Source organism: Rhipicephalus microplus, chromosome 1 (assembly GCF_043290135.1).
Source record: "Rhipicephalus microplus isolate Deutch F79 chromosome 1, USDA_Rmic, whole genome shotgun sequence".
Lineage (NCBI taxonomy): Eukaryota > Metazoa > Arthropoda > Arachnida > Ixodida > Ixodidae > Rhipicephalus > Rhipicephalus microplus.
In genome coordinates this window covers 276,563,177-276,576,528 of record NC_134700.1, presented here as the reverse complement: position 1 = coordinate 276,576,528, position 13,352 = coordinate 276,563,177, and the positions used below count along the sequence as shown (strand labels likewise).

Sequence of the window (13,352 nt, the reverse complement as noted above, 5' to 3'; positions counted from 1 at the left end):
TTGGACGTAGTCTATCGTGTGTTTTTGACTTCCCTACGTCTCCAGAGGGTAAAAGTGAAACATAAACAATGATACAAGCTGCGAAACGTGCTCGCCGAAGCGTCGCCTGCGCGATAAAGACTACGTAGAGTTGCACCCCGACATCGCGCGTGCGGAGTTCCCCGGCCAAAGGTAACTGATACTCTACGGACGGGCGAAGGGGCATCATCCGCGCGGTCAGTGCAACTTTGCGCCTACGGACGACTTCGCGGCGACGCGTCGTCCTGCTGACCCATTGTCAAAGCGTGTGACTTGTCAATCGCGCCACTCGACCGAGGTGAACGCTCAGGAGCCATCACGTCACCGAGATCCGGATCCGAAGGACTTTTCTCGCGCAGCACTGGGATGCCACAGATCGCGGGAAGCGCGCAGAAGCGTCTCGGTGGTGTGTGATCCGGCGGCAGCGGGCATTTCTTGCAACAACAAACATGACGGCCACGAAAAGCCTCCTGTGGAGAGTTTCGTTTCTCTTCTGCGTCGGTGTGTTCTTCAGTTTAATGCTGGACTTCTTTCAAATACAGTACCGCCTCTCGGCGTTCGAACGAAATCTCATCGGATCAGTCTTCATGTCTTCGCCGTGGTGGGTTCCCGCCATATGTGGCACAGCTGCGGGTGAGTCCTTTTCTTTATTTTCTTTTTTCAACTAGCAAGCCGCTTGTCACCTAACCAAGCGACATATCACGTCACCGTAGTGTGGAATCGACTATTTAGGCCGAAATGATCGCATAAATGCCAGACCGTGAATAGCAAAGATAGCTTTTTTCGTTTCTTTCTATTCTTGCCAAGGCTCACGGATGGCCCATTGATTGCGTATTAGAACAAGTTTCTGCACTGAATTTGATTGAAAGCTGTACAGCTCAGATTATACTTCAGTTCACTTTTCTCAGTGGTCTCTAGCTTTTTGGCGCCTGCACTTATCTGTCTTTAACATGTCTGTCACGTAAACTCAGAAACATTGCTGTGTTTAGCTGATATTGACGTATTGTGAACATTACTTCTAGTATCCGTAGGCCTGCTGTATCCATGCCTGGACCACAAGCTTGGCGAGGAGACTATTCCCCACCACTGGTCTGACGTCATGAAGTGCATCGCGCTCTTCGTGGGGATCAATCAAGCCAGCGCTGTATCCTTAAATAACGTTCGTGCATGTATTGTTCTTCCTTGATACATTTGACAGAAATATGTGGCTAGCTTGGCAACATTCAGCATTGAAGCATTGGGGCATGTGCTCTTTAACCTTATACGTCTTGACAAATATTTGCCAATGGTTTATGTAACTACCGAACTTCAATATTTCATAGTTCGTCATTGCTAGCGAGCAGGGCAAGACATATGCAATACCAAGTCGCACACTGTAAATCTAATTTGGCTAGCGGTATGAGTGTCACTACTGCAATACATGCCCATTTTGCCAAGCCAGAGTCTCACTAAATTCCATTTGACACACTGCGATATATGGGGTGAACGTTATATACCAGCTGGTGCAAATATTTTGCGGCTTTACAACAGCCTTTTTCATTTAACATAAACCAAAAGTTACCTTATTCTATAAAAATCATTTTGGTGGCATCACTTTCATCATGCCTGAAAATGCAATGAGCGCAAGGCGGGATTCATGATCTGATATGCATCCCACTGTTATTCTCATATAAATGAGTGCCTTGCGAGATTTGCCGACAAAAATGTTACATCAGTGCCTTTTGCTGCCTTGTAGCATCACTGTACTTCGATATTATCACTGGGGTAGGTGCTCATCTGATGAAGAAGACTGCTCCTAAAACACACCAGCGTGTTAGATTGGCTGAGACGGTGCATTGATAATGTTGGCAGCAACGCATATGCATTTAAAAGAAAACATTGGCTGGTTGGTTACTTTATGGAAAGCCGCAATAACAACAGCATGGAGTGATGCCCAAAAAAAAAAGTAAATTCTGGTGAAATAAAGTGGTTAATTGAATAACATTTTAACAAAGCAATATTATTTCCAAACAAAGCCTAAAGCTCTGTTTGCCCTTGACTGAGCTGTGTACAGAAAATTGAACTGCAGAGTGACTGGCAACCCGCACTGTCTCTAGTGCTTCTGTCTGTGAGCCTGTGGTGGCTGTGCGACCGCACACAAGGTGGCTTTGGCCTCAGCATCCTTACGGCACTTGTAGCGACTTTAGTGGCCCACTTTCTTGTCTATTACAGGATTGGAAGGTAAGCATTTTCTCCCTCTATAGAGTGTGTTGGTGTGGTTTAATATACAGTTTCAAGGGTTGGCTAGTGTGGTTTAGTCAAACGCAAAGTGGGTTCAGGCAGGTTGAAAAAAAGAAGGATTTGCACCTGTCAGTGTGCAGAAAATTTAGTGTGTTTGGTTGGTTGTCATCTCAGAGGCTGTTGGTGCATAGGCCACCGCATGGAATCCGAGTTGATTACATGGCTATTCCATAGAACGCTTTTCAATCTTCAAGTGGTGTGCACCTTGGTCACTGCATTGTAGCAGTCAGGAACATTCAAGCCCTACTTCAACTGTAATATGTGTGACACTAAACTCCAGCTCACTACGGTGTGACAAAAGCCTCTTGACAAACTGGATGATGAAACCATGACGGTCTTCTCTGGGCTTGATTTCCTTGGTACAGACTTCAAAGCATAGCAGCAATACAATGTTCTCCTACTGTCAAAAACTGCCTTCATTTTGAAATAATATGGTGATGCCACACTATTTTTGCAAAAGGTAATAAGCTCTCAGCATCATGGCTGGCAAAACAATGCCACAATAAACTGCTGGTATTATCATGCACCATGCATCTTGATACTGTTTAATGCATGTTTAGAAGTGAAGCATAACCACCAACAACATAATTATTCACTGGAATTTTTAATAAGTAATGTTTAAAGACTTATTCCATCCTTCTCGAAGTGCTAGTACATGAAAGCACTGTACAAATAAGAGCAATTCGTGTCAGTAAAGCTATCTGTACTTACTTGAGAAAGCTACTATTGCACATTAGATCATCCCATACAGTCGTACACTGTGCTGTGTCCTTAATGGTTATCGGTATTTCCACGCATTAATTCTAGCATCTGAAAACCAAATATTGTGTATTCGTTCTCTTTGATACTGCCAGCTCGTATAAGATCACGTGCTACGCGACACCTACAGGCAAAAAACAAAAAACATAGAAAGAATAACGTTCCACGCTCACCGAGATAGCAACAGGCAGTGCTGATTGATGCTAACACATTTGAATGCACATATACTCGTAAAGTGGAAGGGGGGATGGCTGCCGTCATAGCTCAGTAATACAGCATAAGACGCATTATTCAAAGGCTCGGACCTTGCCGGTTGCAAGTTATCTTTTCGTCTACTTTTCTTTCTTCACATTTACATTACAATTACTTCTAATAACATCCCCTACACTTTCCTTGGCATCGTTGTCACTTAGTTATCATTGATATTGTGACAATCCTGAGTTTTATATGAGGTAACTGCCTTTGCTCATTTCTTGGTTCTGCAACTTCCTGCAAATGGTAAGCTGTTGATGTTGGCATCGGCCAATTGTGAGCCGCATGTTCCATGTGACATTCAAATCCTGCGCAATCGATCAGGCCATCATTAGTCGGGCAGTGAACCGAGTTAGTTGCTTCAAAACATTTACAATGCTTATAGTGGCGCCATTCCAGCTAGTCTATGGTCGAATAGTTACCACACCATTAGATGCAATGCTGCCTGTAAGCGACAATACAGAGCACAAGCCTAACATCAGCGAGTTCATTCAGCGAGCCGAAGAAGCACGGCAGTTGGCGGGACATCACATAAAACAACAACGCATTGATGCAAACCTTCACAACCTTCGGCGGAGAGGAGTCGACTACGCACCAGGCGACCGAGTTTGAATTTGGACTCCCGTGCAGATGCCTGGTCTCTCCGAAAAGCTTCTGCGCCGCTATTTTGGCCCTTACCGAGTCCTTCGTCGCGTCAGCTCCTTGAACTAGGTACGAGGTGTCACCGGAAGGACAAGTGAGCTCATCAAGATGCCGAAGGAGCACAGCAATTGTGCATGTAGTCAGAATGAAGCCATACTATGACAGGCAATGAACATCGAACTACACACACCCGATCATAAGGAATACTTATTTCTCCAATGTAAACCACGCATTCGGACCATGTCAGCAACACTGCTTTTACGCATCGGGACGATGCGTTCTTGGAGGAGGGATAGTGACACAAGACAGACGCACTATTCAAACTACGCGCGCTAGTTCGTGCGCCCCCAAGTGACCAGCGGCCCGATGATGAGACAAGAAAAGGCCGTGACGGTGCGCGCCTCCTCAGCACGGGATTTTGACGAGAAAGAAGTGGTGCACCGCTCGAGGGCTTCTCGGAGATTCATTACTTTTGCGGATAACCTGTTAGAAATGCTGCTACATTTTCCTTTACCTTTCGGCACAAGTTAGCCCCAATAAATAGTTATTCTTACGCCATCTGGATTGTGCGTGACAATATGTTGCCATCACATGCGGGCATGTAAACTTAATTGCCCGAAACATGGTGTAGTTAAAATCAGTCCAAGTTTGGCTGATGTTAGCAATGAAATTTTTTGGTTGCAGGTTTCAGTTTACTTTAACTGAACACTTGAAACATTCTCAAAATCTGTTTCGCTCTTTAGGTGTTCGGAGAAAGACCTGGCCTTTGTAAGATCCTGGCTTCCCTGTGTGTTCTTCTCGGGAGGCATCACAGTTGGAAACATTGGCCGGCTGCTTGCACTGGTAAGGACACTGGGAATCCTTAAGTTTTTTTTTTTTTCCAAATATTGCGACATGTGTAGTCGCCAGCCTGGCATTTTGCTAGCAGTGGCACAAAAGACTTCAGATATATAGGAAAGAGTTAGCGATGAACTGAAATGGACACTACAAAGAAAAATTATTTCACTTACGTTATATTGAATTGCGCTGCAGCTCTAAACATGGACACTGCTGTTGCCTCAACAAGGCTCTTAGCAAACCAGAAAATGTGCGTGATGAAAAGACGGGTAGCAACGCCTTATTGGAAGCTTCTGCCCTAACTCACCTGGACGTCCAAGATTTTGACTGCGTCTGCCTGAGCTATCGAACACTCTATCGGTGAATACGAGTTACATCGTCTTCCAGGGAACAAGATTCTTGTCATGGCAGGTATCGGCAACTTTAATTAAGCCAGTGTGGCAAGAGTGCAAAATTGATACTTCACAATATGGGGCATCAGACTCATGTTCAGGTGCTGGAGCTTGAAGCAAAAAAAGTCTAAATAACCGAAGATTTCACAATTATTTGCTCTTATAGTAATGAACCTAGGATCAAGACGTACACATCTACAGAGTTACCTTAGTCCGTGCCCTAGTTTATATTGGTTAAGTATTTCTCTCTGTTGTCCTTTAACTTATAACCATACGCTGTGCACTTTTGCCTCATCACTTGGCTGTTCTCTAAGTGGGGCACTTTGTTTCTGCAGGGAGAGTCGTCTGACGAACCTCTTACCTCCAAGAAGCACCAAGAATGAAGCACATTGCATCATTTCTTTCTTGGGACGGCTTTCTTTTTTTCGTACCTTGCCAAGGGTCTGCAATGAAGCTCATGGCATCAGCTTGCTGTGCTGGTTCAGGAGTATGTGAAAACTATCACTGAATGATCATCTGGCACTACCACTTACTTCTACAAGCAGCACAACTGCCAAGCTGTGTGTGTCTATAGGCTCGGCAGAAAAGAAAAAGAGCGTGTATCTGTGATGCTGACTTTTTTTACTGACTATGCGGGGTTGTTGTCGTGTTCCGGAGACTGCCTTCCTGCTGCCCGACCTTTGTGCACGGACCGAGCTGTGTTAAAGCAGCACTGTGCGTGACTCCCGTGAAATTCTGCTGTTTTGTTTGCACAGCTTTTTTTTTCTGCCTATATTGATGTTAGTGTGTGTCCAGTGACCAAAGGAATTGTTGGGGCAGCGTCCTTGCATCTGTACTTATTCTTGTTTTGCTTTATTGTTCTGCCTAGAGTGTGCCTAAGGAAATGTATTGGCTGTAACAAGTGTTGCATCTAAAATGTCTGTGTATTTAAATGTCCTGTGGGTTCGCATGAGATGATCTGAAATGATGTAAACACCTGATGATCAATTTTTCCTGGCTACAGATTTGCTTGGCTGATGGCTGACATCTGTGTGCTGGAGACAGAAATCTAGCATTTAGAAACTTTTCGATTTCTAGATAAGCAAGCCTATCTCTTTCCTGTACGGTAGTAACATTTGGGTGCTACATTTTTTTTTGTGTGGCCTACATTTACACGTCTGTTGGCATATGTGTACTGCCTTTCATTAAACGTTCTTACTTGATCACTCGGAGAAAAATTTCTCTGGTATGTTACAAAGAAGTCGCAATTTCACTGCCTCTTGTTTCCAAATATGGTAGCTGTGCTCAGTGAAATGAACAAAACCAAGGTTCTTGCCTGTGGTACTGTGTCCAATAAGTGAGAAGCAAAGAAGGAACAAGTGCATTACAGCACTGCAAGTCTACTGTGTTTGGCTACAAATTGAGCTTGTTGGTTGTTTCAAGCACTTATTCTTACCCTTTGGAACTACCACAGAATAAGGTTATCACCTATGGATTGTCGACTTGCAAGTAAATTTCTGTCCATGGCTCTTGATGGTCTAATTTCCATTTTCAGTGCCTCGAGCAATCTGATCGTGAGGTGCGTAATAATCTTTGAATTAATTTTACCTATGACTACGCTGTCTTTTCTGTGTTTGTGTGTGTTGTGTATTTAGCCATGTTTATCCAATCGGGTAATCGGTGCCATTTCTCGGCTCTCTGCACTTTTTGCTGTGCATTTTCTATTTGTCCTATCCCATTCTTGTGTATTGAATGAAAAGAGTGTTTTCCAGCTGCTGAATGTGTGGGCACGCACGTGTAAGTTGAGTAGGTGGGCCCGCAGAAACTGCTTTATGCCCCTGTCTTTCACATTTGTGGAGTTCATTTTAACGTGACAGCTTCTCTATGATCAGAACCCATACTTATTGGCAGTACAGCAACATGTACGTCCTGACGTGTATACGTGTGCAATAATGGACACTGTTTAGTCGCTTTAAGCATGCACAATACGTTCCCTCTCACGACCTTTTTGCACAGAATAAGCAAGCAATACTTTTTCCTATATATATATATATATACTGAAGTTATTGATGGGAACATTGTACAGCCTTTACCTGCTTTTGTGTTGTACTATTTATCCTATCTGCTTTACAGCAGCTTTTTTTTTTCTTCTTGTAGTATTTCTCTCATTTCAATGCACCCCTGTTCATAAATAATTTAATACACTCTTATAACCCTGTATTCTGTACTATACCTGTGAGAATTGTCTATAATGCAGTGTACTGCTCTAAACTCTACCATTTAGATTATAAGATTCGACGATCTGTCAATTAGTAATAGTGTCCCTATATTGATATCCCACTAGATACGAATGAGCTATTTACACTGAAATGTTTTGCTGCATCACGCATGACACTCGCTTCTCAATTGAAATATAATTTGTTGAATTTAAATTTGAATTTACCACCCCTTGCTCACTCCTATGTGGCTTGCAGCACCTTCATGCCGGCCAACTCCATTAAACTCGTCGCATTATTTATGTGTTCCCCATCTGTACACTCATGTCTCGTGTATGACAAATTTTGTTGGCGGCAGCAGAGTAAAATGTTTTTCCATCTTGGTGCCATATATTGAATCAATTTTGAGTGTTGATTTTTTTTCTGTACCAATACAAACCAGAGTGAATGCAATACTATGGGGAGGCCTGCAATGGTCTAATAAAGTTTGCATGCCTGCTTTCTGGTGATTTGGCGATTTTCACTGATGCATGTGCAAAAAAAAAAAGTTGCCGTATGTGTTATAGCTTCTGACCACCGTTCTTCATTCATACTCGTAGAGTTCATGCCCGACTACATTAATTGAAAAGTTTTAGACTACCCTGACAGATGCTATGATAACAGCACTATCTACTGATGAAGCTTGTAGACCTTTTTTTTAATGAGAGCTTTGTGTATGCCTGATTAATGCCCTAAGGATTGTAGTGAACCCATTTCGTGAAAAGCACTAGAAACGCTGTTTGCACGTAAACTCCACATATAGCCATGTCGAGAGAGAAGTATGACTGTATGAAAGGCCTTACAGAGGCTGGCCTGATACCCATCTCTTGGATGAAAAATTTGTGAACAGGGATTGTGTCGAGCCGACGTTTCAACAAGCAGACTTGTATCTTTGAAGTTCTCTTCTAGACTTGAGGAGGACAAGTCCGCTTGTCGAAATGTCAGCTCGACACAACCCTGTTTACAGATTTTTTCATCACAAGCTTCCATCATCCCCTTTGCCGTTTTTCCATCTCTTGAAAGGCATTTGCACTTATGAGGTGTGAATAAACATTTGCAGATAAATACATGACCTGTCGGAGAGGATAGCGGCTATTGCAATTTCTTGCTCAACATTACGAAATAAATATACGGCTCCGAAAACGAAGACAGATGAAAAAAAAAGGTACGAGACCACCAGCGCTGACTTGAAACGTCCGCGTCTGTTTTCGGCAATGAGTATTTAACTTCGTAATGTCATACAAACTCGCCCAAGCTTCGGTGCTCATTGCTCAACATGTTATATGCTGTGGCCAATGGCATTTGATTTGTAACGTTTGCAGTTGCACAACATGAATCAGTGCCCTAGCTCAGCACTTTTCGTGGTAGAAAAGAACAATAACCATGGCAAAAGTGGTCATCCATGGTCATCATCTCACTGAAATTTGCAGGCGTAGCATTATTGTACCACTCCAGTGATGCAAGCATATGCATCATCATCATCATCAGCCTGACTACGTCCACTGCAGGACAAAGGCCTCTCCCATGTTTCGTCAGTTAACCCGGTCCTGTGCTTGCTGCTGCCAATTTATACCCGCAAACTTCTTAATCTCATCTGCCCACCTAACCTTCTGTCTCCCCCTAACCCGCTTTCCTTCTCTGGGAATCCAGTCAGTTACCCTTAATGACCAGCGGTTATCCTGTCTACGCGCTACATGCCCTGCCCATGTCCATTTCTTCTTCTTGATTTCAGCTATGATATCCTTAACCCCCGTTTGTTCCCTAATCCACTCTGCTCTCTTCTTGTCTCTTAAGGTTACACCTACCATTTTTCTTTCCATTGCTCGCTGCGTCGTCCTCAGTTTAAGCTGAACCCTCTTTGTAAGTCTCCAGGTTTCTGCTCCGTAGCTAAGTACCGGCAAGATACAGCTGTTATATACCTTCCTCTTGAGGGTTAGTGGCAATCTACCTGTCATAATTTGCGAGTGCTTGCCGAATGTGCTCCACCCCATTCTTATTCTTCTAGTTACTTCAATCTCGTGGTTCGGCTCTGCGGTTATTACCTGCCCTAAGTAGATATAGTCTTTTACAACTTCAAGTGCACTATTACCTATCTCGAAGCGCTGCTCTTCGAGATAGGTAATAGTGCACTTGAAGTTGTAAAAGACAAGCATATGCATACCACCCTATATGGGCATGTCAAGGGTTACAGCCAGAACGCTCCCATCCCCTCGCCTCCTGCAAGCCAGCTTTCACTAAAGCGACACAACTAGTTACAACTGCTGCATACATGACAACACAGGACACTACATCACTTCATACACCATAACGGCCTAACCGCACACATTGAATACACATATACGCAAAAAACTATTATGCCTTAGGGGAAAGCATATGTCATAATAATAAAAAAAATTTTACAATTGTCACAAATACTTGTTTCTTGGTAGCCAGTAGATTAACATAAATTGTTAGGGTGTTAGGTCCAAACACCATGCAGTCAATATATTAATGCATTGGCAACAGAGACAATTTTCGTCCTCAAATACTGTAAGCTCGATGTTACCACATGTACAGTTTTCGATAATCCAGCAACATATTCTGAAAAATGGCTATCGGACCAATTTTTTGTCAATAATATAAATTCGCAAACACTTTTACCTTTATAAGAGTTTGGAGGTTTTTCTGGTCACTGCATTTTTCAGAGGAGCGTACCGGAAGAGTTATACTATGACTAATTAAAAAGTAAAAGAGGCAATTTTGGTGGCAACATTTTCCTTTATGATGTTGCATAGCGTGCGCTAGATCAGTTCTGTTGATTGCTTCCAGTGGGCGCCACTTGAGAACAAAGGCTGCTCAATGGCGCACGTGCATTTTTTTGCATTCTTTTTTTTTACATGCTCGCTCGTGGTGGAAAGCAAGCTGGCATTTAGAAAACAATGTCAGAAACGGTGACAAGCAGGCGGCGGCATGACGAACAATGTATACTTTTTTTTTTCTACGCACATCGCTAGTCGCTACATGTCGCGCAAGAGCGCGCATTTCGAAAACATTTAAAGGGGCCCTGCAACACCCTTTGAGCATGGTCAGAAAATGCTGCCGATTGGTCGTAGAGACTCCCGAGAACACGCGAAGCAAATAATATAGCGTAGCATGTGGCCTGGAATGCACAGTAAATTATTAAAGTCAGCTGAAAATTGATTTCTCTTTTCTCGACAAATGACGGAGGAAGCTCAAAAATCCCTCGTATGAGGCCATCTATCAGCCATTGGCTGATTTGAACATGGCGCGCTCAGTGTTTACTGGGATCACCGCGAGAGGCCGCGGCTTGTCCACGCGTACACGTGCGATCACACTGAAAAAACCGCGTATACGAAAAAAAAGAAAGAGTCATGAGGTGTGCGTGACGTATTTTCTTTGCCCATTTCATCCTTCCCTGTTTAGCTTCAAGCGCTTTTGTCGGGACGAGATAACAGAGAATGCGATTACAGCGTGCGACAAACATTTGTAACTTCGCTCGTACTAGACGAGTTCTTAAATTTTTTGCAGCGTTGAATTAGTGAGGTAGTAAGCTCTTTTAGCGAACCCATTCCATAGTTTCTTGAGAGTGTTTCAAGGTCCCTTTATTGCTGCAAAACACATTTTACCAGCCAACTATGTAAGTGGTGCGGTAGTGGAGCGAACTATCATATCAGGGGCGCCCAATATATACCTGGTGTTTCAAGAAATGTGCCTTAAATATTACAATTCGTGAAGTGATTTATTAGTTCGCTGTTTTCACAGTTGCTATTTCTGCAACCATAGGCTCAGTGTGCACGAGGAGGGCAGGTGGGGGGGGGGGGGGGGCACCCACTTTCCACATAAGAGCGGGGGAGCAAAATCTGCGCATCATAGATTGACCTAAGGGGCGAAAAGTCTGTCCCATACACTGGCGTATTTGGGAGGGGGGCGCTGCGACGAACCTTTCCTCCCCCCCCCCCTGAAGGCAAATCCTGCTTAGATTTATGACTCTAGCGGCAGGCATTTTAAGATGGTTAAATACATCATTTAGGACACTAATTAATGAGGCTTGATCAATTATCTCTGAAATAAGTAGCGGGTTTGCGAGGTTATGTCCAATGGGAGAATCGAAGTACCTCATGCAAAGAACCCACTGCAGCATTCATATTTCGAAAAAAAAAAAAAACGGCCTGTAATAATAATTGCGGAATGAAAACAATTCTACCCAATGCAGCGGTGAAACCGAAACACGGAAGCATGCAACTGCTTTATTCTTCTGACACGCCCAGAATGCACGAGCCTTGTTATATCAACCATCAACCGACTCCGTCGTGTCTTTGTTGTGTGGATGCGCTGGCTTCGCTTGTAATTACACCATGCATGATGCACATACTTTACCGAGCGTGAAAGAACGACTCCTCTGTGGTCGCCTTTAGCAACAGTATAGTGACATCACTCTACTCGTCTTAGAAGTGTGGCAGCTTGGGCTAGTTGGTATGGCATGACGATAGTTACAGCGCGAGAACAAAACGACGACACAGAGACAAGAAGGACACGGAAGACACGAGCGCTATTTTTTCTGTTTGTTGCGCTCTTCTGTGCTGTGGTTTCGGTTTTGCCAATGAACTTGGGTAAATTTCGTAATGCCGTAATAATTAGGCGAGGCCGCCTTTTCTACATATCAAAGCTGTTATGGTTCTTCGCATGAAGAACTCTAATTCTACCACTTGACATAACCACTAATTAAGGAGTTAGTTTAACTTTCCTTATTACAGTCCCAAATGATGTATCCAGCCAACTTAGGATTCCTGCCGCTACAAAAAAGCAATTGAGAAGAGAGCGAGTTAGTATCACATTTTTTCTGATTTTTGAAGAATTCGAACTTATTTCTTGAAACACCTATATCTAAATGCGTGAGGCATGCGTAGCCACTTAAACGCGCATTCAAGTTTACTTGCGCAAACGCGTCACTCATTATTAAGTAATACATTCGGGTAATTTATCCAAGTGCGGCAAATTCAACACTTCGCCTTCCGCCCTTAACTGGCAAGAACTACCCGTTGCGCAAGCTCAAACCACTGTAAACTTGCACGATCTACCGGTAGTCTGCTCGCTTCTCCGCAAGACTTGTGCGCAATGTACAAAAGCATCACGCAGGCGGTTCGTATTACAGAGAAAGCACAGCGCATCGCGGTGACAATGCTCTGCGGTGTGTTCACTGCAGCAGCAGTGGCTGCGCGACAACACCATTAACTGCGTCACCTCTGTGCCGATGGAAAACTTGACCGCAGTTATATCTGTGAGTGCGCTGCTGACAGTGACGGCTTTTAAGAATACGTCTACGCTGATAGGCGTGCGGACCGGGAGGAGGCGGTTAGCGGGGCGGAGGGGCATTCCCCCTGGTTACCCAAAGGGGTAACCAGGGGGAATGGTTACCCAAAGGGGGATTCTGGTTACCCAAAGGGGTAACCCAGAATCTGTGAACTCTGTGCACGCCACGCAATTTGTAGAAAAAGATATACCGTGAGTATTTCGGTCAATGCAACAAAACACAAGTATGCCGAACAATGTCAGAGGCTCGCTAAAGCTGCACAATGAGTTGGCTGGTGCGCGTGTTCGTGTTGTCCACCCTGTCCCAAAATGACGCTATTAGGGCCATTTTTAATTCGATTACACATGAAACATGGAAGCCTTGCATCCCTAAGCAAACTTTTCCATCACGTGCACTCAAATACCGAGGTTCTCGTGGCGAGGAAAGGTTTTAAATTGATTCCAATTACAATTAGGAGCGTTCCTTTTTATCAGATTATATTGCCGAAAGGAGAAAAAAAGGAGAAATGAAGAAAACAGACGTACTCACCGTCTTTATCACAGGCAGGGCGGGGGCGCAACATAACACTCGACACGCCGTCCACATCACCGTCCACTTCCCTCGACAGGCCAGAAGGCAGTGAAAGGT

General features: G+C 43.9%; 1 protein-coding gene across 1 annotated transcript; it reads left to right on the top strand.

Annotated features, from left to right (window-relative positions):
* The first annotated feature begins 90 nt into the window (after window positions 1–90).
* On the top strand, window positions 91–5,971 carry LOC119188224 (insulin-induced gene 1 protein). The gene is made up of 5 exons (XM_037436157.2): window positions 91–651; window positions 1,041–1,162; window positions 2,072–2,238; window positions 4,695–4,794; window positions 5,516–5,971. The coding sequence occupies exons 1-5, from the start codon at window positions 468–470 to the stop codon at window positions 5,561–5,563; spliced, it is 621 nt and encodes a 206-aa protein (XP_037292054.1). The 5' UTR covers window positions 91–467; the 3' UTR covers window positions 5,564–5,971.
* Window positions 5,972–13,352: the final 7,381 nt, after the last annotated feature.